This window comes from Oncorhynchus keta, chromosome 18 (assembly GCF_023373465.1).
Source record: "Oncorhynchus keta strain PuntledgeMale-10-30-2019 chromosome 18, Oket_V2, whole genome shotgun sequence".
NCBI lineage: Eukaryota > Metazoa > Chordata > Actinopteri > Salmoniformes > Salmonidae > Oncorhynchus > Oncorhynchus keta.
Window position 1 is genome coordinate 19,167,490 of NC_068438.1, and position 22,000 is coordinate 19,189,489.

The window sequence follows — 22,000 nt, forward strand, 5'->3', positions numbered from 1 at the left end:
ATAAAGCCTGGCATCAAATAGATTTAAAATAACCCACAAACTGTCTTGTGGTTTTATATCTAAACTCTTTACCAGTCAACCAAAACTACAGAAGCCAGAATCGATCTGCAGGCCAGGCAGTCACAGTGATGCAGCCATTTGAGACAATGTACAACAGCTGCATGCACACTTTTGTCTTGTATTCTGGCTTGTCCTAAGCTTACTCAGTACTGTGTTGGTAAGGGCTTACTCTGTGCTTTCTGATACCTTTCGTCTCTGTGTGAACTGGCCTAGCACGCATTCAACAGCTTTACTGCAGATTGCTTTTCCACTGGTGCCTGTTAAGTTAGTCACTCACTGATGATGGATGGATACCCGCTTCCTTTCACTTCTGTTTCTCCCCCTCTTCATGTCTGTGTCAAATACCTTCTGAAGATTCCTGTACTAGAGCCATGTCGTGTAGTTGGCTAAATCACTACCAGCCACCCTAGCCGTCTCTGTTGTGTGTGTGTCGTTTTGATTATGAAAATTCTGGATCTGCTGTGTTGTCTTTCCCACACATGCTGTCAATCATATGCACACAACAGCATTTCTAACCTGAGGCTGGTAGGCTCTTTTCAGATGAAAGAGCTGGCCTTGTTGTTTGTCTCGTGGGTGTTTGCATGCGTGCGCGTGGTTATGCGCACTAGCATGAATTTGCAAGCTGGATTGTGTCTGTGTAGAGGAGGCAAAGTGACTTGGCCTTGTTTTGTTTGTGCGTGAGGAAGGGGGAAGGAAAGGGAAGAGTTTCCTACTTTTATGGGGTTCCGTTAGCCAATAATAGTCAGCTTTTGGACATTTTATTTTTATAAAATGATATATACAGTGCATTCGGAAAGTATTCAGACTCTGAATAAATGTTCCTCATCAATCTACACACAATAACCCATAATGACAAAGTGAAAATAGGATTCCAGGAATTTTAGCAAATCTATTAAAAATAAGACAGAAATACCTTGGTGCCTTCAGAAAGTATTCAGATGTTACCTCATACCCCATAATGACCAAGCGAAAACACTTTCTTTAGTTTGTGCTTCCAAACATGATCTTGATGTCTTCATGAGTAGTTTTGAAGCAGAGACATTTAAAATGTTTGCAGGAAAAATTATTGAAATAAACTCCAATTTGTAATCTCTGTTCAGGAGGCATGCAGGACTATAACTACCTGAATGGGAACTGCCTGGAGATCACCATGGAACTGAGCTGCTGTAAATTTCCCCCGGCCTCCGAGTTAAAGAAAGAGTGGGACTACAACAGGGAGTCACTCATTGCCTACCTGGAGCAGGTAGGCTTTCACAAGACCACAAGACACAGTATCACACTCCAACTTTCAAACTATCATACACATCATTTCATTGCATATCCGTAGTATTACTCTCTGGTTCTTACTACTGTACTCTATTTATTTTAATTGAAGAGATTTTTCTGTCTTGACATCCGTTTGCAGTAGTTTCTTAGTTCTGGGCAGCACTTAGTTATTTGAGCTTCTTTTGTTCCCAGCTACTGAGGCAATAGAAACAGTGTTTGAGATCTCTTCTAACGTTATCCTGTTTTCTCCCAGGTTCACATTGGAGTAAGAGGCTATGTGACGGAAGCTACCAATGGGACAGCTCTGCCTGATGTCAGGATCATGGTGGCAGGCATCAACCATAACCTGACCACGGCCCAGTTTGGTGACTACTACCGTCTGCTGCTCCCTGGAACATACAATGTCTCAGCTATAGCTACGGGGTAAGTACAGCTGGAGGAATGAGCTCTATAGTTTCTACAGAAACTTTGCAGGCACAAGTTACTGTAGTCTTTAACAAAATAAGCATACTCTACTCCTGACTTTAGTTCCTGTCTGTTTTCCTTAGAACTGATTTGGGTATGGTGTTTTCTTACAGGAAGTAAATGTATGTCTTACAGCTTGGTACTGGTACTTAACCATGTTACCTGACACTTCCTGGTGAAATACATTTCAAATCACCTGGATGTAGATACACTGCTGTGCACAGAGGTTTTACTTTGTTTTTTGCATTACTAAATGTTAATTTTAACTGTAACAAAATAAACATTCAATGTCTGTCTTCATAGGTACATGTCCATGACAGTAGTTGGGGTTCAAGTGGTGGAGGGCAAGGCCACCGAGCTCAATTTCACCCTAGCACCCCTGGGAAATGAACCCACAGGTGGCATAACCGTACCCTTTACCCCCACCACCACCGGTCCTACCACAACCTCTGACCCTGACTCCACCAGCATCGAGACCTCCAGCACCACCTCTGAGATGGGGACCTCTGGGGCCAACGAGAGCTCCACTCCCCAGGAGGCTCGGCCCCCAGCCCAGCCTGAGCACCAGCCCATCCAGCCACAGGACTTCCGCCATCACCATTACAATGATATGGAGCTGTTCCTACGCAGGTACTGTTATGTTTGCTTTATAGCCTTTGCAGTGAAGCATTTAAAATGTTATGCTAGCAAGTATAGGCTACCTGGGGCGGCAGGTAGCCTAGTGGTTAGAGCGTTGGGCCAGTAACCGAAAGGTTGCTTGATCGAATCCCCGAGCTGACAAGGTGAAAATCTGTTGTTCTACCCCTGTACAAGGCAGTTAACACACTGTACCTAGCCCGCCATAAATAAGAATGTGTTCTTAATGGACTTGCCTGTTAAATAAAACAAGTAATATTAGGATGTTGGAGCTTGAATTAAATGTGAAAAAGCCTTGTTCTTTCAACACAACAGGTACAGCAATGGGTTCCGTTCCATCGCTCATCTCTACTCCATTGGGAAGTCAGCAGAGGACCGTGAGCTCTACGTCATGGTGATATCAGACAACCCCACTGTCCATGAGCCAGGTATGGATGTGATTTGGTGTAGCTCCAGAAGAGACTATTGGCCCTAAAGCGAGGCCTTCAATCAATGGCTGTTTGGTTTATGATGATCTAACTTCTTACAGTAACTGGATTGTGTTCATACACTGAAATTCATAGCAGTTCTGCTGTTTTCTTCCTTAAGATGATCCTGATATTATTGCTTCGGCCCAATTATCTAGTAGCTTCATAGCAAGATAGCGATGACAGACATGGCAGTTCCGCTTCTAGCTCCTAAGCAACTTTGCAGTATTTTATTTTTTGTGTGTTATTTCTTACACTATTAGCCCAGAACGATTTTTGTGTTATTACATAAAGCTGGAAATAGCTTTTGGATATCAGAGCTGCGGTAACTTACCAGCACTACGACCAGGAATACATCTTTCCCGAATTTGATTATTTGTTCGCAACCCTGAGGACAATTGAACTTCTCCCATAGGCTGCTCCAAGACTCCGCCGCCGGAGAAGAGGTATTCGGAGTGGACTTCTAGTCGGACTCAGGAGGCGGGCACACCATCCACCGCTTCCAATTTTATTACTCACTAATGTTCGGTCTGTGGACAATAAAGTAGACAAGCTCAGGACAAAGATCTCCTTCCAGAGAGACATCAGGGACTGTAACATTCTCTGTTTCACAGAATCATGGCTCTCCGGATATACTGTCCCGTCCATACAGCCAGCTGGGTTCTCAGTACATCACCCAGACAGGAATAAAGATCTCTCAGGGAAGAAGGGCGGTGGTGTATGTTTCATGATTAACCACTCATGGTGTGATTGAGATAACGTACAGAAACTCAAGTCCTTCGTTCACCCGACATAGAATACCTCACAATCAAATACAGACCGTATTACCTCCCAGAGAATTCTCTTTGGTTAGTCACAGCCGTGTATATTCCCCATCAAGCTGAGACCAGAACGGCCCTCAAGGAACTACACTGGACATTATGCAAACTGGAAACCACATATCCTGAGGAGCATTTATTGTGGCTTGGGATTTTAACATAAGATTCAGGAGCATTTTCCTCAAATTTTCTATCAACACATTGACTGTAGTACTCGCGCTGGGAAAATACTCAACCACTGCTATTCTCTCTCCCGGGATGCCTACATGGCCCTCCCCCGCCCTCCCTTCAGCAAACCAGATCATAACTTTATTTTGCTCCTCCCTTCCTATAGGCAGGAACTCAAACAGGAAGTAACTGTGCTATGGTCTATTCAACGCTGGTCTGACCAATCAGAATCCATACTTCAAGATTGTTTTGATCATACGGACTGGGATATGTTCTGGGTAGCCTTGTATAATAACATTGATGTATACACAGATACAGTTGTTCCCACGGACTATTAAAACCTACCCAAACCATAAACTGTGGATAGATGGCAGCATTCGCGCTAAACTGAAAGCGTGAACCGCCGCATTTAACCATGGCAAGGTGACTGGGAATATAGTCGATACAAACAGTGAAGTTATTCCCTCCATAAGGCAATCAAACAGAGAAAACGTCAGAACAAATACAAAGTGGAGTCGCAATTCAACGGCTCAAACACGAGACGTATGGGTCTACAGACAATCACGGATTACTAAGGGAAAACCAGCCACATCTCGCTTTGAGAATAACACAGTGCCATCGACGTGGCCCGCACCCAAGGACTGTGGGCTCTCCTTCTCTGTGGCCGACGTGAGTAAGACATTTAGGCGTGTTAACCCTCGCAAGGCTGCCGGCCCAGACGGCATCCCTAGCCGCGCCCTCAGAGCATGCGGAGACCAGCTGGCTGGAGTGTTTACGGACGTATTCAATCTCTCCCTATCCCAGTCTGCTGTCTCCACTTGCTTCAAGATGTCCACCATGGTTCCTGTACCAAAGAAAGCAAAGGTAACTGAACAAAATGACTATCGCTCCGAAGCACTCACTTCTGTCATCCTGAAGTGCTTTGAGAGGCTAGTTAAGGATCATATCACCTCTACCTTACCTGACACTCTAGACCCACTATGATTTGCTTACCGCCCCAATAGATCCACAGAGATATAATCGCTATTACACTGCCCTACAACTCCTGGACAAGAGGAATACCTATGTAAGAATGCTGTTCATTGGCTATAGCTCAGCCTTCAACACCATAGTACCCTCCAAGGTCGTCATCAAGCTTGGGGCCCTGGGTCTGAACCCGCCCTGTGCAAATGGGTCCTGAACTTCCTGACTGGCCACCCCCAGGTGGTGAACGTAGGAAACAACACCTCCACTTCACTGATCCTCAACACAGGGGCCCCACAAGGGTGTGTACTCAGCCCCCTCCTGTATAGCCTGTTCACCCATGATACACGCCTCAACTCCAATCATCAAGTTTGCAGACGACACAACCATAGTAGGCCTGATAACAACAATGACAAGACAGCCTACAGGGAGGAGGTGAGGTCCCTGGTGGAGTGGTGCCAGGAAATTAACCTCTCCCTCAATGTTAACAAAACAAAGGAGCTGATCGTGGACTTCAGGAAAAAGCAGTGGGCGCACGCCCTTGTCCACATTGACGGGACCACAGTGGAGAAGGTGGAAAGCTTCAAGTTGATTGGCGTACACAGCACTGACGATCTGTCTGTGGTGGACCATTTCAGTGTGGTGAAGAAGGTGTAACAGATCCTCTTCAACCTCAGGAGGCTGAAGAAATTTGGCTTGGCCCCTCATACCCTCAAACTTTTAGATGCACAATTGAGAGCATCCTGTCAGGCTGTATCACCGCCTGGTATGGCAACTGCACTGCCCACAATCACAGGGCTCTCCAGAGGGTGGTGTGGTCTGCCCAACGCATCACCGGGGGCACACTGTCTGCCCTCCAGTACACCTACAGCACCTGATGTCACAGGAAGGCCAAAATGATGATCAAGGACATCAACACCCGCGCCACTGCCTGTTCACCCCGCTACCATCCAGAATGCGAGGTCAGTACAGGTGCATCAAAGCTGGGACTGAGAGACTGAAAAACAGCCTCTATCAAGGCCAACCGATTGTTAAATAGCCACCACTAATCGGCTGACACCCGGTTACTCAAGCCTGCACCTTAGAGTTTGCTGCCCTATCTATGTAGACATGGAATCACTGGTCACTTTAACAATGTTTACATACTCCTTAACTCATCTCATATGTACAGTTGAAGTCGGGAGTTTACATACACCTTAGCCAAATACATTTAAACTCAGTTTTTCACAATTCCTGACATTTAATCCTAGTAAAAATTCCCTGTTTTAGGTCAGTTAGGATCACCACTTTATTCTAAGAATGTGAAATGTCAGAATAATAGTAGAGATTTATTTCAGATTTGATTTATTTCATCACATTCCCAGTGGGTCAGAAGTTTACATTCACTCAATTAGTATTTGGTAGCATTGCCTTTAAATGGTTTAACTTGGGTCAAATGTTTCGGGTAGCCTTCACCAGCTTCCCACAATAAGTTGGGTGAATTTTGGCCCATTCCTCCTGACAGAGCTGGTGTAACGGAGTCAGGTTTATAGACCTCCTTGCTCGCACACGCTTTTTCAGTTCTGCCCACAAATTGGCTATAGGATTGAGGTCAGGGTTTTGTGATGGCCACTCCAATACCATGACTTTTGTTGTCCTTAAGCCATTTTTCCACAACTTTGGAAATATGCTTGGGGTCATTGTTCATTTGGAAGACCCATTTACGACCAAGCTTTAACTTCCTGACTGGTGTCTTGAGATGTTGCTTCAATATATCCGCATAATTATCCTCCCTCATGATGCCATCTATTTTGTGAAGTGCACCAGTCCCTCCTGCAGCAAAGCACCCCCACAACATGATGCTGCCACCCCCGTGCTTCATGGCGGTTTTGGAGCAGTACTTCTTCCTTGCCGAGCTGCCTTTCAGGTTATGTCGATACTGTGGATATAAATACGTTTTACTGTGGATATAGATACTTTGTACCTGTTTCCTCCAGCATCTTCACAAGGTCTTTTGCTGTTGTTCTGGGATTGATTTGCACATTTTTCCCACCAAAGTACGTTCATCTCTAGGAGACAGAACGCATCTCCTTCCTGAGTGGTATGATGGCTATGTGGTCCCATGGTGTTTATACTTGCGTACTGTTGTTTGTACAGATGAACGTGGTACCTTCGGGCGTTTGGAAATTGCTCCCAAGGATGAACCATACTTGTGGAGGTCTACAATTTTTTTTTCTGAGGTCTTTGCTGATTTCTTTTGATTTTGCCATGATGTCAAGCAAAGAGGCACTGAGTTTGAAGTTAGGCCTTGAAATGCATCCACAGGTACACCTCCAATTTACTCAAATGATGTCAATTAGCCTATCAGAAGCTTCTAAAGCCATGGCATCCTTTTCTGGAATTTTCCAAGCTGTTTAAAGGCACAGTCAACTTAGTGTATGTAAATGTCTGACCCACTACAATTGTGATAAGTGAAATAATCTGTCTGTAAACAATTGTTGGAAAAATGACTTGGGTCATGCAGAAAGTAGATGTCCTAACCGACTTGCCAAAACAATAGTTTGTTAACAAGAAATGTGTGGATTGGTTGAAAAAGGAGTTTTAATGACTCCAACCTAAGTGTCTGTAAACTTCCAACTTCAACTATATACTGTATTCTATTCTTCAGTATTTTAGTCAATGCCACTCCGACATTGCTCGTCCTAATATTTATATTTTTCAATTTGATTATTTTACTTTTAGATGTGTGTATTGTTGTGAATTGTTAGATATTACTGCACCAACAATAACATATGCTAAATATGTGTATGTGACCAATAAAATTTGATTTGATATCCTTTTGAATGTGGTGTACTCACTCATATCAGCAGGCCCTTTAAAGAATTGTGTTTTTTCAATATTTGGTGGCACTGCAAGGATAAGGAGGGTTTTAAAATCATTGGTGTGCTTTAGTTTAATTGAGTGTGAATTTGTTCAGGAGACCTCCGCCCTCATTCTCTCTCAGCCGACTTTGCCCTACTTCTCTTTTAATAGCACTCTAACACTTTTTGTATTTATTTTTCCCGCTCTTTTCTCCCCTCTGCTTCAGGTGAACCAGAGTTCAAGTACATAGCTAACATGCACGGAAATGAGGTGGTGGGACGCGAGCTACTCCTCAACCTTATTGAGTACCTGTGCCATAACTATGGCAGCGACCCTGAGGTCACCCAGCTGGTCAACACGACTCGCATACACATTATGCCTTCCATGAACCCGGATGGTTATGAGATCGCCAGGGAGGGTAAGAGAGGAACGTGTGTGTGTGTGTGGGGGGGGGTGTCTATTTGTGAAAATGTTGCCTGTACGCATGCCAGATGAAGAAAAATGCAGTGTCGCTCTAAAAGAAGGTATTTCACATGATCAGCGGTAGCATGAAGTCAGTGGTTCCCAAACTGTGCCTCCCCCAAGTTTTATTTTTCTTAAGGAACTCGGTCCGGCTTTCAACTTATTCTTGAGAGTTGTAATAGTAGAATGCACCAGGTGCAATTTTGAGGTTGGGTAGTGCATCATCAGTTCCTCTTGTCATGTCAGTCATTGCATACCTTAGAGAGCCATTTATAACTTGCAAGAAATGTCCTGATCAACTAGTGCATATCTGCAAAAACATTTTAGGTAGGTTTTTTACCCCATAGATTTTGTTGTATTGTTTGAGTCACTAAAATATTACAGGAATACACATTAGACATGGTGAATTTGTATAGAATTTTAAGAACTTTCTGCCTGTGAACAAGAAGTGTTCAGACCCAAATAGCTTGAATATGCTAACAGAAACTATCTGTACGTCAAGTGTCAGACTGCGACCTTGAAATACTTCTGAATGGAATTTCTTCTCTTTTTCTGCCTGGCTTCATTATTTGCCCTGTAGATCTTCTCACATTTCCTCTAACATAGGTCTAGTTTTAGCTCAGGTACTTGTGCTGCTGTTTTCCCCAGCACTTTATAAACAGGAAGTTGATCACCGGGGAAATATTTAAGGTGGAACTACCCTATTATTAAAAGAAGCCATGGAAATATTTGTTTTGGTACCTGGGTACTGTGACATGAGAATGGTCCGTTTCTGTTGTCTCTGTATAATGGATTGAGATATAGGTATCAGGTGTTGTATTGTTTTCTGTTCATTTTCTCTCGCAGGTGATGTCAGAGGGTACACGGGACGCAACAACAGTAACAACTTTGACCTGAACCGTAACTTCCCTGACCAGTTTACTACCATCACTGAACCCAGGCAGCCAGAGACCATCGCTGTGATGAACTGGCTCAAGAGTAATCCCTTTGTGCTCTCAGCCAACCTACATGGAGGTAATCCCTAACCTCCCCCATTTTTCTATGTTTCTAAAAATTGTATGTTGGCCTGCCACCAACATATTGTCCCACTTTGGAGGACAGCTTTATAATTTTAGTAATATACTGTATTCTCATTGAATATTTACTCTCTGCCCACCACAGGGTCATTGGTGGTCAACTACCCATATGATGATGACAAGCAGGGACGTACGGAGTACAGCAAGTGTCCTGATGACAAGGTCTTTAAACAAGTGGCCAGAGCCTACTCTCAGGTCAGTGGACTTCAACACACAATTTTGGTCCTTATATCAGTCCATTTAATGTAACTTTTTAATTAATACATTTATACAGTTGTAAACTATTTTAATTCTGTTAATAAAACCACTGGACAGAAGATACGTTTACTGTTTCAATTCTGCTGTTTTTATTGCATTGCATTTGCCCTGTGTGTGTGTGTCCAGGAAAACGCTCTCATGCACAAAGGACACCCTTGTGAGGACCTTTACCGATCAGAGTTCTTTGAGGACGGCATCACCAACGGCGCCAACTGGTACAATGTTCCCGGTACGTGCCTTCCCATGCCAATACACACACTGTGAGGAACCATTTGTATGTCTGCGCACCTGTGCGTGTGTATCTGACTTCTCTTTGTGTTCTCTCACCAGGTGGGATGCAGGACTGGAACTACCTGAACACTAACTGTTTTGAGGTGACCATAGAGTTGGGCTGTGTGAAGTACCCTAAGGCCCAGCACCTGCCTTTGTACTGGGACCAGAACCACAGAGCCTTACTGCAGTACATCCACCAGGTCAGCATACTTACATGCAGTCCTTCACACACTCTCTCTCTCAATTATTATTATTTAAAAAATTGTATGTGTATTTTCTCTCTTTCCATCTGTCTTACCTACTTATTTTGTCTCAAATACACCAACTTGTATTTGAGGTATTCATTGTGTGTCTGCCTCTGTAGGTCCACAGAGGCGTGAAAGGCATGGTGATAGACATTAAAGATGGTACAGGCATCCCTAATGCCACCATCACGGTGGAGGAGATCGATCATCAAATCACAACCCACCTAGCTGGAGACTACTGGAGACTTCTGGTCCCTGGAACGTACCACCTCACCGCCTCCGCGCAGGGGTGAGAGACAGGACCGTAGTAGTAACTGAGATAAATTTGAGGGTTTGTTTAAAATGTAGACCCAAGACCGGTCCAAAAAACCCTGTTTATCTGCAGGGTAACCACTACTAACTCATAGAAACAGAACAACTAGAATGAACGGCCTCTGTGGCCTAACCCTCCCTCCCCGTCTTCTCAGGTATAACTCAGTAAAGATCTATGCCACAGTGCCAGAGGAGGGGGTGGAGCTGGTAGACTTCCGGCTGACACGGATGCGACCTGATCCCAACGGCCAGGCCCCAATGGACCCCAGGGCCACCCAGGACCCTGCAGAAGAGGTGTTCCAGAGCTTCATTAAGGACCTGTCTCTGGGCCAGGGGCTGGAGCAGCTGGTTCAGAGTACCGTCACAGAGAGCAGCTTCAGATACAGACGCTACAAAGAGCTGTCAGAGTTCCTGAGGGGTTTGACGTTCAACTTCCCCAAGATCACCTCCCTGCATAGGTAGGCCTGAGTTATGACCCCTGACCTCTAAACCCTAACCTGATAACTAACCTCTAAACCTCAACTTTCCCAAGAGGAACTCCCTGCACAAGTAGACCTGAGTTATGACCACTGACCTCCTAGTTAAACGCATCAAATGTCACCTCCCTGCATAGGTAAACGCTGACCTCTAACCCTCAGTGTAACTGCACTTAGTCAAAATAATTTATCTTGTCATGTAAAAAAATGTATATGTATTGTCACATGTACTAGATAGGTGCTATGAAATGTATTGTTTTACAGAGTCAGCCATAGTAGTACGGCGCCCATGGAGCAAATTAGGGTTAAGTGCCTTGCTCAAGGGTACAGATGTTTCACCTTGTTGGCTTGGGTATTCGAACCAGCGACCTTTCGGTTACTGGCCCAACGCTCTAACCACTAGGCTACCAGCTCCCCTGTACTTCTAATGGCTAACCCCAAAACCTCTCCAAATGGTTTGAATTACGGTCTACGTCTCTTTGCAGAAGAGTCTGCTAGGTGACCATATTCCATATTATCTACAGTGGAACTGATAATAACATGCATTTTTCTGTGTAGTTTGGGCCAGAGTGTGGAGTACAGGACCATCTGGGCCTTGGAGATCTCCAACAAACCAGATGAGCCTGAAACGGCCGAGCCCAAGATCCGCTTGGTGGGAGGTATCCATGGCAACGCCCCCGTGGGCACAGAGCTGCTGCTGGAGTTCGCTGCATTCCTCTGCATCAACTACGGCAAGAACCCCACCATCACCAGGGTGAGATGTTTTAACTGAGATGGTTTTACTACACCAATCATAGCTACGTTACGTAGTGAAATTATTCACACCCTTGCACAGTTGTGTTGCCTTGAAATGGCTAAATATTCATCATGTCGATTTCTTGATCTACCACACTTTCTAAAAAGTTTAGAGATGTTGTAAAATACAAAAGCTCTCATTAAATATCACTGATGTCCTGTTCTACCCATCATTCCTCTTTATCCTTTTCCCTCTTCTCCTCTCCACAGCTGATAAACGAGACGCGGATCGTCATCCTTCCCTCCATCAACCCAGATGGACGAGAGCTGGCCAGAGAGAAACAGTGCACCTCTACTGTGGGCATGACCAACACACACGGGAAAGATCTGGACACTGACTTCTTCGGTCAGTACCTGCTGTTTGTGTATAGACAGATGTTTTGTGTGTGTATACTTGCATGCCCTTACATGTCTAATGGTGTCCTGTCTGTGTGTGCTGCTGTTGTAGGTAATGCCTCCCAGCGCGTGGTGGAGGCTCAGCCAGAGACCAGGGCAGTGATGGACCTGATCTTAGAGAGGGGTTTCACACTCTCTGTAGCCCTGGATGGAGGCTCCCTGTTGGCCACTTACCCCTACGACAAGCCTGTACAGCCAGGTAGGAGCATAGGGCTCCAAATAGAATAGTTTAGTGGGAAAACTATTAAATAAATAGTTAACTAATAGTGTACTTTTTTTCAGTTGAAAATGAGGAAACTCTGAAGTACCTGGCCAATGTTTATGCCAGAAACCATCCCAAGATGCACCTGGGGGATACAGGATGTTCAAGCAATGACCAAAGTATGTACCAACAGCACCACAAATAGACCACTGTGACCTATAGACTGTATAGTGAATTAAAAGGAAGTGGTGACTTGAAAAAGAAGATAGCTACTATATAGCTATTATTTCAGCCTCCTCTTCTCCTCCTCTACTCAGTGGGTAACATCCCAGATGGAGTACTCAGGGCAGCAGAGAGACAAAGTCACATGGGCAGCATGAAGGTATGTTCCATCAACCCCTGCTTCTTAATGCTTATGCTATACCTGTCTCAGGAGGAGGGTTGTTCTGACACCCAGGGCCCTAAGAGGCATCTGCTGGTTGAGTCCTGGAACGACAGGACTATATTTATTGGTCACCAAAATGCCTCTTCTGATCTGTGTGTATGTCTGTGTTCCAGGACTTCAGTGTGGACTTTGGCCACTGTCCAGAGATCACGGTGTATACAGGCTGCTGTCTGTTCCCCCCGGCCGAGCAGCTGGCCACGCTGTGGGCTGAGAACAGGAAGGCACTGCTTAGCATGCTGGTGGAGGTCAGTAATACCCTTGACCTCTGACCTGGTGCCATGTGATACAAATGCATTAAATAAGTTCACAAATGCGTTGATAAGAGTTATTGAGTGTGTTTGATAATAATTAATTAAAGCATTTCGGCTCTCCGATTTGGTTACTTATCAAACGTATTTGTTAAACGCAGTTGGGGCGGTAGGTAGCCTAGTAGAGCATTGGGCCAGTAACTGAAAGGTTGCTGGATCGAATCCCCATGCTGACAAGGTAAAAATCTGTCTGTCTTCCTGCGATAGACTAGCGTCACAGATATTGAGATATTGAGACAGATATTTGAACCACTATGACTAATTAGTTCCCATTTGAAACGACGGGCTGTGGTCCGTCTTGGTTTACTTATAAAATCTTTGCTATAGTGTGTACTTCTGTTCTGTTATAATCTCCACCCGGCAGAGCCAGAAGAGGACTGGCCACCCCTCAGCCTGGTTCCTCTCTAGGTTTCTTCCTAGGTTTTGGCCTTTCTAGGGAGTTTTTCCTAGCCACCGTGCTTCTACACCTGCATTTCTTGCTGTTTGGGGTTTTAGGCTGGGTTTCTGTACAGCACTTTGAGATATCAACTGATGTAAGAAGGGCTATATAAATACATTTGATTTGTACTTGTACTGCACATCAAGCTGTCTTACGCTACAGTAACAGGATATAGGCTCCTGCCCTATCGGTCGTTCTGGCTCGGACATGGCTACTTACTTTCTGTTCTGTGTACTTTACATTCAATCTGTGTTTCGTCTGTCTCCCAGGTCCATAAAGGTGTGCGTGGCGTGGTAAAGGATAAGAGTGGGAAGCCCATCGTGGGGGCCATGATCGTGTTGAACGGGGGTGTGAAGGTGTTCACTGTAGAGGGAGGCTACTTCCATGCTGTTCTGGCACCAGGAAACCACAACATAGAGGCTGTGGCTGATGGCTACCAGCAACAACGGCAGGAGGTGGTTGTGTCGTCATATGAAGCCGCCAGCTCCATCATCATTGAGTTTGACATGGACAACCGCATTTTTGGCCTGCCCCGGGAGTTTGTTGTGGCTACTGCAGGTAAGCATGAGGAGAAATGGGTTTCGTGGAGATGTTACATTTTATGTAATGTTGCCAGATGATTGCAGACAATTACATTAAAAAAAAAACCATTTTTGTCATTTAGCAGACGCTGTTATTATAGGAGCAATTAGGGTGAAGTGCTTTTCTCAACGGCACATCCACAGATTTTTCACCTAGTCGGCCCGGGGACAATTGTAGGGAGTATAACAAGGTGAATAAGTTAAATGCTGTAGGCTTTTAGGACACGTTTGTTTTGTGCCATGGTCTGAGAGTCCTTTAGGTGCCTTTTGGCAAACTCCAAGTGGGCTGTCATACTCACTGTCATGAGTATTCAGGGCCTTTGGTAGGAGACTCAAACTTGACCTCTGATGCATCCTGTTTCCATTGATCATCCTTGAGATGTTTCTACAACGTGATTGGAGTCTACCTGGTAGTAAATTCAATTGATTGGACATGATTTGGAAAGGCACATACCTGTATATATAAGTTCCCGCAGTTGACAGTGCATGTCAGAGCATAAACTAAGCCTTGAGGTCAAAGGAATTGGCCGTAGAGCTCCGAGACAGGATTGTGTCCAGGTACAGATCTCAGGAAGGGTACCCCAACATTTCTACAGCATTAAATGTCCCAGCATTAAATGCCCCCAAGAACACAGTGACCTCCATCATTCTTAAATGGAAGTCGTTTTGAACCAACAAGACTCTTCCTAGAGCTGGTCGCCCGGCCAAACTGAGCAATCGGGGAGAAGGGCCTTGGTCAGGGAGGTGACCAAGAACCTGATGGTCACTCTGACAGAGTTCCTCTGGAGATGGGAGAATCTACCAAAAGGACAACCATCTCTGGAGCACTCCACCAATTAGGCCTTTATGGTAGAATGGCCAGACAGAAGCCACTCTTCAGTAAAAGGCACATGACCGCATGTTTGGAGTTTAGCAAAGGCACCTAAAGACTCAGACCATGAGCAACAAGATTCTCTGTTCTGATGATGCCAAGATTGAACTCTTTGGCCTGAATGCCAAGCGTCATGTCTGGAGGAAACCAGGCACCATCCCTACGGTGAAGCATGGTGGTGGCAGCATCATGTGGTGGCGAAGGTTCACCTTCCAATAGGACAACAACCCTAAGCACACAGCCAAGACAACGCAGGAGAGTGGCTACAGGACACGTCTTTGAATGTCCTTGAGTGGCCCGGACTTGAACCTGATCAACATCTCTGGAGAGACCTGAAAATAGTTGTACAGCGACGCTCCCCATCCAACCTAACAGAGCTTGAGAGGTGTGCCAAGCTTGTAGCATCATACCCAAGAAGATCGAGGCTGTAATCTCTGCCAAAGATGATTCAACAAAGTAAAGGGTCTGAATAGTTATGTAAATGTAATATTTATTTTTCTTCCCTAATACATATTTTTGCTTTGTCATTTTGGGGGTATTGTGTGTAGATTGATTTTTTTATTTTTAGATATATTTTTTAACCTTTATTTAACTAGGCAAGTCAGTTAAGAACAAATTCTTATTTTCAATGACTGCCTAGGAACAGTGGGTTAACTGCCTGTTCAGGGGCAGAACGACAGATTTGTACCTTGTCAGCTCGGGGGTTTGAACTTGCAACCTTCCGGTTACTAGTCCAACGCTCTAACCATAGGCTACCCTGCCTCCCCCCCCAAAAACATTTTAGAATAAGGCTGTAACGTAACAATGTGGGAAAAGTCACGGGGTCTGAATACTTTCCGAATAAACTTCATGCTCGTCTCTCCTTCCCTACAGCGGCCTCCATGACGGCCCTGGTGGTGACAGCCTGTATCATCTGGTGCGTGTGTTCGGCTAAGTCCAACCAGCAGAAGGATGGTTTCCACCGGCTGCGGCAGCACCGTGACGATTACGAGGATGAGATACGCCTCACGTCCATGGGCTCCAAGAAATCCCTGCTCTCCAATGAGTTCCAGGATGAGAGCGAGAGTGATGAAGATGCACTCTACGCCAAAGCCGACAAACTCTGAGATCCCACATACATACACGGTCAACCTGGTTCGTATTCGTTAGGCACCAAACAGACGGAAGCAGGGAAGGGACAACAAGAAACGCTTGTTTTTGCTATCTGTTGTTCAAAAACATTTTGCTACGGTGTGCCCTAATGAATACGATCCTGTTAGTACTGGGCAATTCCACATTAACAGAGTGATGCACTACTTATGCACTACTTTTGACAATTTCCATAGAACATTTTACAAAAACACATTTACTTGAAGAACAATGCTGATGCAAAGTTTAGTAACAGAATGATGGTTTGTGCAGTTGGTGCCGTCATTCTGTTACCAAAATTTGCATCTGCACTGTTCTTCATGTAAATGTGTTTTTGTAAAATGTTCAGCGGAAATTGTAATAGTTAAGAGTGCATAGAGTTGTAAGGTTTTTGTTTGACATACATTTTAAACATGAGAAATCTTTAGTCTCAGCATCACTCTATTACTGTTGAATTGCTCTACTGCCCATCCCTGTGACTATTGAGTTGGCTGGTATTGTGCTCTGTGGCTCTGCTTTACTGGAGGGAAAGGGAGGAAGAGGTGCAGCAGGGAGGGCTTGTTCTTGTCCTTTCTTATAAGATTCCCCAGGTCCTATTTGCTGTTTTCCTCCAGCCCACCAGAGAGAGGTGTTTCAGAGTCTACAACTGTCCTCTATGGCTGTGTCCAAGATGACTCGTCCAAATCAGCACCTGCTTGGCTCTGTTCATGGATGCACATTAAAAGCCTAGTGGAGCTGGGAAACTTTTTTTTTTTTCATGCACGCAACACACACATGCACACTTTTGCAGCTAATCACTCATCAACCTGTCCATATGTATTTGATACTTGTACTTTGAACTAGTACCAAGGAATACACGAACTACAGTAATTTGAAATGAATCAAGAATGTCAGTTTCTCCTGGTTTTTGTCAATGTTGTCCCAGTCCAGTTAGCCAATCTTTCAGAGGGAGCATCAAACACAGTGTCTTGGATGCTGTAGAGTTAGACACCCCACTCTCTTGTAGGGCTATAGTACAGAAGCGTGGTGGTGTGGGTACTAGAAGCATAGTAAATATACTAGAATCTCGTCCAGATTATGGCCTAGTACAGATTATAATCTGTGATCCATCAGATACTCGGGTGGTATGGAAGACCTAATAGTCATCCAGGATTCTTGAGTATTTTAAATGATGCACTCTCAGAACAGAAGCCTTACAATGGGCCTGGGTTCACAGGCTGCATGCGTTTTCACTTCTATTGCCCTCTGCTTATTCATGTGCCCTCTTGGACATACAGCACAAGGCCCTCTATGCATTGTACTACAAGCACTGTATGTTAAATACAAATACATGATTTCCCATTTAATTGTTCAGGGAAAGCACTTTGAAATAGATGCAAATACTGTAGACTACAAATTGATGGTTTTCTTTAAAAAAAAAACGTTTTTTAAAGAATATGTATGCTTTTTTTCTTTCTACGCACAGACCAGCTTGTTTAAAATGTTTCATATCTTAATGACCTTTTTAAGATGGCAAATTACTTATCCATGCTTTAATAATCAGCAGCAACATAGATGTATATTTAGTTGTAATTTACTTTATTTCTCTTTTTGCTGTTAATTTTTTTCATGCATTCATTCATGATTTATTTGTACATCTGATATAATACAATTCTATCAAATCCTTATGGTAGATGGCAGCTCTACATTACTGAAAAGGTGCAACATGTCTGCTCTAGAATCATCCAGCAGTGGTGGGAGTGTTTAGAGAGGAGGGCATCTTCCTCTACAACAGTGGTCACCAACCCTGGTCATGAGGAGTATGAGGTGTGCAGACTTGTTCCAGGCCAACACTGACCCTCCCAATTCTACTCTCATCAATGTCTTATTGAGTAACTGGTTAGTTGAATCCGGTGTGTTAGTGCTGGGCTGGAACAAAACCCTGTACACCATGTAGTTATTCAGGACCAGGGAGGAGGACCACTGGTCTACAGGAGTGACTGACTCCTAGCTTACATCTCTGTTGCACATATTCAATATTGTAGCGAAGCCAGCTAATCTTAGGGGAGGGGGAGAAATTAAGTTATTTTTGTTTTACTTTCTGTGTGTGTGTGTGAGAGAGATGGAGCGCGTGTGTTTTCTGAATGGATGTTGGTGTTTTGATATAAATTGTTATTTTTGTTTATTTTTATATGAAACTGAATTGATTGTAGATAATGAACTGTTGCCAAGTGTATATGAGTGAGAAAAATAAGTGCAATTCAAGTTAACCCTGACAATACAACACACATTTCATAACAAACCAACCTGTTACTTTGTATGTGGTGATTATTTTTATTTGAACCTTTTATTTTACTAGGCAAGTCAGTTAAGAATAAATGATTTACAATGGCGGCCAACCCCGGCCAAACAATAACCTGGACGACGCTGGGCCAATTGTGCGCTACCCTATGGGACTCTCTCATGGCCTGTTGTGATACAGCCTGGAATCGAACCAGGGTCTGTAGTGAAGTCCTGAGTTGCATTGCCTTAAACCGCTGCGCCACTCGGGAGCCCCATATGACAGACCATGCTGACATGAACATTCTTCAAGACACATTGATGAAATAAATCATTTTCTTTCAATATGGTTTTATGTCCTAATTTGTTGTATTGGTTTGACTCTACACTAATCTCTTCTCAGAGATGTCATTCAGCAGCAACATTGCAGCAAAATGTTAATGCAGATTCTCCATTTTAGCATCTTCTATTGACCCACTACTGCCACTAGTGGAAAGCCAAATGAATGAATGTTTTGAATGAAGACAACTTGCATGGTGGCTGCTGTGAAAGGTTAAAAATGTCTTACTGCATATTTTGTTTAGTCAGTTTAATAGGCTGGATTTTTAGATGTCAATGCAGTTGTTTGTGTTGCAGACTACTAGCATTTACCATTTGATTTCTATGGGGAGGGGAAGAATGTAGAGCAAGAATAGGACCAGTTTCACAACATTCCTCATTGCTTCTGTCGACACAGCTTATGAAAAGAAGTCTATAACGGCAACATTCTCTTCTGCTGGCAGGTGTGGTCTGTAGCTGTCTTTCTCAAATCATTCCTCTTTCAATTACTGTTTGAGGCTATACATACACTGCTTTTTTGTTCCCAAGGTTCTGACCAGTTGGCAATGGATACTGCACAAGACTAGTTAACAGCGCGGGGAGGCGCTGTTGTAGTGTACAGTTGTAGTACAGTCCGTGGGCCGTGCGTCAGCTCATGACGTTGGACAAAAATGGCAGGAGGAAGCAGCAACTACTGGGAAGGTGAGGTGGCAAACTGGCACAACTAGGGTGCGATCAGACAGAGCCATTGGATACATTTACAACGATGTTTGGTAAATTATAACGGGGTTTACAGGCCAAAAGTGTTGTCAAATTTGGAGCAAATCGTCACTCTGTTGGATTGGGTGGCCTGTCTAAGAGCTCAGTTAGCTAGCTAGCAAAACAAGCTTTTGCTAGCAAGTGAAACGTTCACCGATGTAATGTTAACTTCGTCAGCTAGCTAGCTAATGTTTGTTAGCATAGCCAGCTAGTTTCACATAGCTATACAAACTTTAGGTTGTAGCTAGCTATTTTAGATTAGTTGTATACAATAGTTAGTATACTAGCTAGGTTGCTGTCGAGTTGATTAACAAGCTATGTGATTTCAGTTTCACCTCGCTAGCTAACAGTAGTTATTTAGTTAAATGATAAGCCAACCTAAGCAAAATAGTTTTTGTGCTAGCTAACTAAAGTAGTTGGTTAGCCAGCAAAGTTGTATTGTCAACAGCAGCAGGGTGATTAGAGTGCTGCCTGGTTGTTGTTTTTTGTCTCCACTTAGCGAACCTTAGGTACCTACCACTATTATATAGACAACTAACTTTAACATACATTCAGATGTTTAACTTTCGATACGAAAAAGACAGCAAGACATCTGATTTAATGACTGATTTCAGCTATTTGGATTACAATCTTTCTGTAGACGTACGTTGCCGTTGACGCCAACCCTGTTTCTCAATTCCAAACGGTGTGTGTGTATGATTTGCCAGATTTGCGAAAGCAGGCCAGGCAGCTGGAGAATGAGCTGGATCTGAAGCTGGTGTCCTTCAGTAAACTGTGTACCAGCTACAGCAGCTCCAGAGATGGTCGTCGAGGAGACAGGTAAGACTAAGACCCGTTCCTATTTTATCCCTAACCCCTTCCCCTATGGCCTATGTCCTACATTACAGGTGAGACTAGTGCCTGCCACTACAACTTTGGGGACAGTTTCCCAGAACCGAGATTAAGCCTTCTGAAGTAAAAAGTACTTTCAATGGAGATTCTCCTTTAAACATGCTTTTTCTTGGTGTTTATGGATCTAAAAGAACTGATAGGTGTTACAAATATGGCGATACAGTACCTCCACCAAGCTCACATGTTGCTAGTCCTAATGGTCATTCTCTCCTTCCTTTTCTTCCTTTCTGCCCTATAGCAACTCGGATACTACTCCCCTCCTCAACAACTCGACACAGGATAGAATGTTTGAGACCATGTCTGTGGAGATTGAACAGCTGCTGGCCAAAGTAAGACTTCCCAGCAAGTAATTATCATTGTATGCAGTTCATATGAAATTTCAGAATGGATTTTGGTCCTCAAGTAGTATTCAGCATTGTTGTGTGTATGTGTACTGACGGTGCTGTGTCTCTTAGCTCACGGGTGTGAATGACAAGATGGCGGAGTACACCAGCACCCCAGGGGTGACGTCCCTCAACGCAGCCCTGATGCACACGCTCCAGAGACACAGAGACATTCTGCAGGTCCGTCTGTCTTCTCTTACTTTCAATTTTTTTCTCTTTATCCCTCCCCCTCTTCTCCGCTCTTTCTTTGTTTCACTCCTCCTCTTCTCCGCTCTTTCTTTGTTTCACTCCCCCTCTTCTCCGCTCTTTCTTTGTTTCACTCCCCCTCTCTCCCGCTCTTTCTTTGTTTCACTCCCCTCTCTCCCGCTCTTTCTTTGTTTCACTCCCCCTCTCCCCCGCTCTTTCTTTGTTTCACTCCCCCTCTCCCGCTCTTTCTTTGTTTCACTCCCCTCTCTCCCGCTCTTTCTTTGTTTCACTCCCCCTCTCCCGCTCTTTCTTTGTTTCACTCCCCCTCTCTCCCGCTCTTTCTTTGTTTCACTCCCCTCTCCCGCTCTTTCTTTGTTTCACTCCCCCTCTCCCGCTCTTTCTTTGTTTCACTCCCCTCTTCTCCGCTCTTTCTTTGTTTCACTCCCCCTCTTCTCCGCTCTTTCTTTGTTTCACTCCCCCTCTCCCGCTCTTTCTTTGTTTCACTCCCCTCTCCCGCTCTTTCTTTCTTTCACTCCCCCCTCTCCCGCTCTTTCTTTGTTTCACTCCCTCTCTTTCTTTGTTTCACTCCCCCTCTCTCCCGCTCTTTCTTTGTTTCACTCCCCCTCTCTCCCGCTCTCTGTTTCACTCCCCCTCTCTCCCGCTCTTTCTTTGTTTCACTCCCCCTCTCTCCCGCTCTTTCTTTGTTTCACTCCCCCTCTCCCGCTCTTTCTTTGTTTCACTCCCCCGCTCTTTCTTTGTTTCACTCCCCGCTCTTTCTTTGTTTCACTCCCCCCGCTCTTTCTTTGTTTCACTCCCCGCTCTTTCTTTGTTTCACTCCCCCGCTCTTTCTTTGTTTCACTCCCCCGCTCTTTCTTTGTTTCACTCCCCGCTCTTTCTTTGTTTCACTCCCCGCTCTTTCTTTGTTTCACTCCCCCGCTCTTTGTTTCACTCCCCCGCTCTTTCTTTGTTTCACTCCCCCGCTCTTTCTTTGTTTCACTCCCCGCTCTTTCTTTGTTTCACTCCCCCCGCTCTTTCTTTGTTTCACTCCCCCGCTCTTTCTTTGTTTCACTCCCCGCTCTTTCTTTGTTTCACTCCCCCGCTCTTTCTTTGTTTCACTCCCCGCTCTTTCTTTGTTTCACTCCCCGCTCTTTCTTTGTTTCACTCCCCGCTCTTTCTTTGTTTCACTCCCCCGCTCTTTCTTTGTTTCACTCCCCCCGCTCTTTCTTTGTTTCACTCCCCGCTCTTTCTTTGTT

At 44.5% G+C, this 22,000-nt stretch overlaps 2 protein-coding genes across 4 annotated transcripts in view; both read left to right on the forward strand.

The window, feature by feature from the left end:
* The window catches only part of LOC118397399 (carboxypeptidase D-like), a 30,821-nt gene extending 12,266 nt beyond the window's left edge, over positions 1 to 18,555 (forward strand). Inside the window, exons 3-21 of the mRNA XM_035792086.2 lie at positions 1,161 to 1,303; positions 1,580 to 1,749; positions 2,095 to 2,421; positions 2,743 to 2,855; positions 7,911 to 8,102; positions 8,993 to 9,160; positions 9,308 to 9,417; positions 9,607 to 9,709; positions 9,811 to 9,953; positions 10,118 to 10,287; positions 10,466 to 10,768; positions 11,345 to 11,540; positions 11,792 to 11,927; positions 12,030 to 12,176; positions 12,260 to 12,358; positions 12,497 to 12,561; positions 12,738 to 12,869; positions 13,641 to 13,929; positions 15,697 to 18,555. Coding sequence (XP_035647979.1) covers positions 1,161 to 1,303; positions 1,580 to 1,749; positions 2,095 to 2,421; positions 2,743 to 2,855; positions 7,911 to 8,102; positions 8,993 to 9,160; positions 9,308 to 9,417; positions 9,607 to 9,709; positions 9,811 to 9,953; positions 10,118 to 10,287; positions 10,466 to 10,768; positions 11,345 to 11,540; positions 11,792 to 11,927; positions 12,030 to 12,176; positions 12,260 to 12,358; positions 12,497 to 12,561; positions 12,738 to 12,869; positions 13,641 to 13,929; positions 15,697 to 15,929 — 3,239 coding nt within the window. The 3' untranslated portion in view covers positions 15,930 to 18,555. The remainder of the gene's footprint in view (positions 1 to 1,160; positions 1,304 to 1,579; positions 1,750 to 2,094; positions 2,422 to 2,742; positions 2,856 to 7,910; positions 8,103 to 8,992; positions 9,161 to 9,307; positions 9,418 to 9,606; positions 9,710 to 9,810; positions 9,954 to 10,117; positions 10,288 to 10,465; positions 10,769 to 11,344; positions 11,541 to 11,791; positions 11,928 to 12,029; positions 12,177 to 12,259; positions 12,359 to 12,496; positions 12,562 to 12,737; positions 12,870 to 13,640; positions 13,930 to 15,696) is intronic.
* Positions 18,556 to 19,006: 451 nt separating this feature from the next.
* Positions 19,007 to 22,000, forward strand: part of LOC118397400 (Golgi SNAP receptor complex member 1) — a 56,456-nt gene continuing 53,462 nt past the window's right edge. Inside the window, exons 1-4 of one of the 3 annotated variants that reach the window (XM_035792087.2) lie at positions 19,007 to 19,230; positions 19,995 to 20,106; positions 20,417 to 20,507; positions 20,634 to 20,741. In XM_035792087.2, the coding sequence (XP_035647980.1) occupies positions 19,200 to 19,230; positions 19,995 to 20,106; positions 20,417 to 20,507; positions 20,634 to 20,741 (342 nt within the window). In that variant the 5' untranslated portion in view covers positions 19,007 to 19,199. Of the gene's footprint in view, positions 19,302 to 19,424; positions 19,446 to 19,994; positions 20,107 to 20,416; positions 20,508 to 20,633; positions 20,742 to 22,000 lie in introns of those variants that run through there. The other 2 variants (XM_035792088.2, XM_035792089.2) reach the window with 2 other exon arrangements.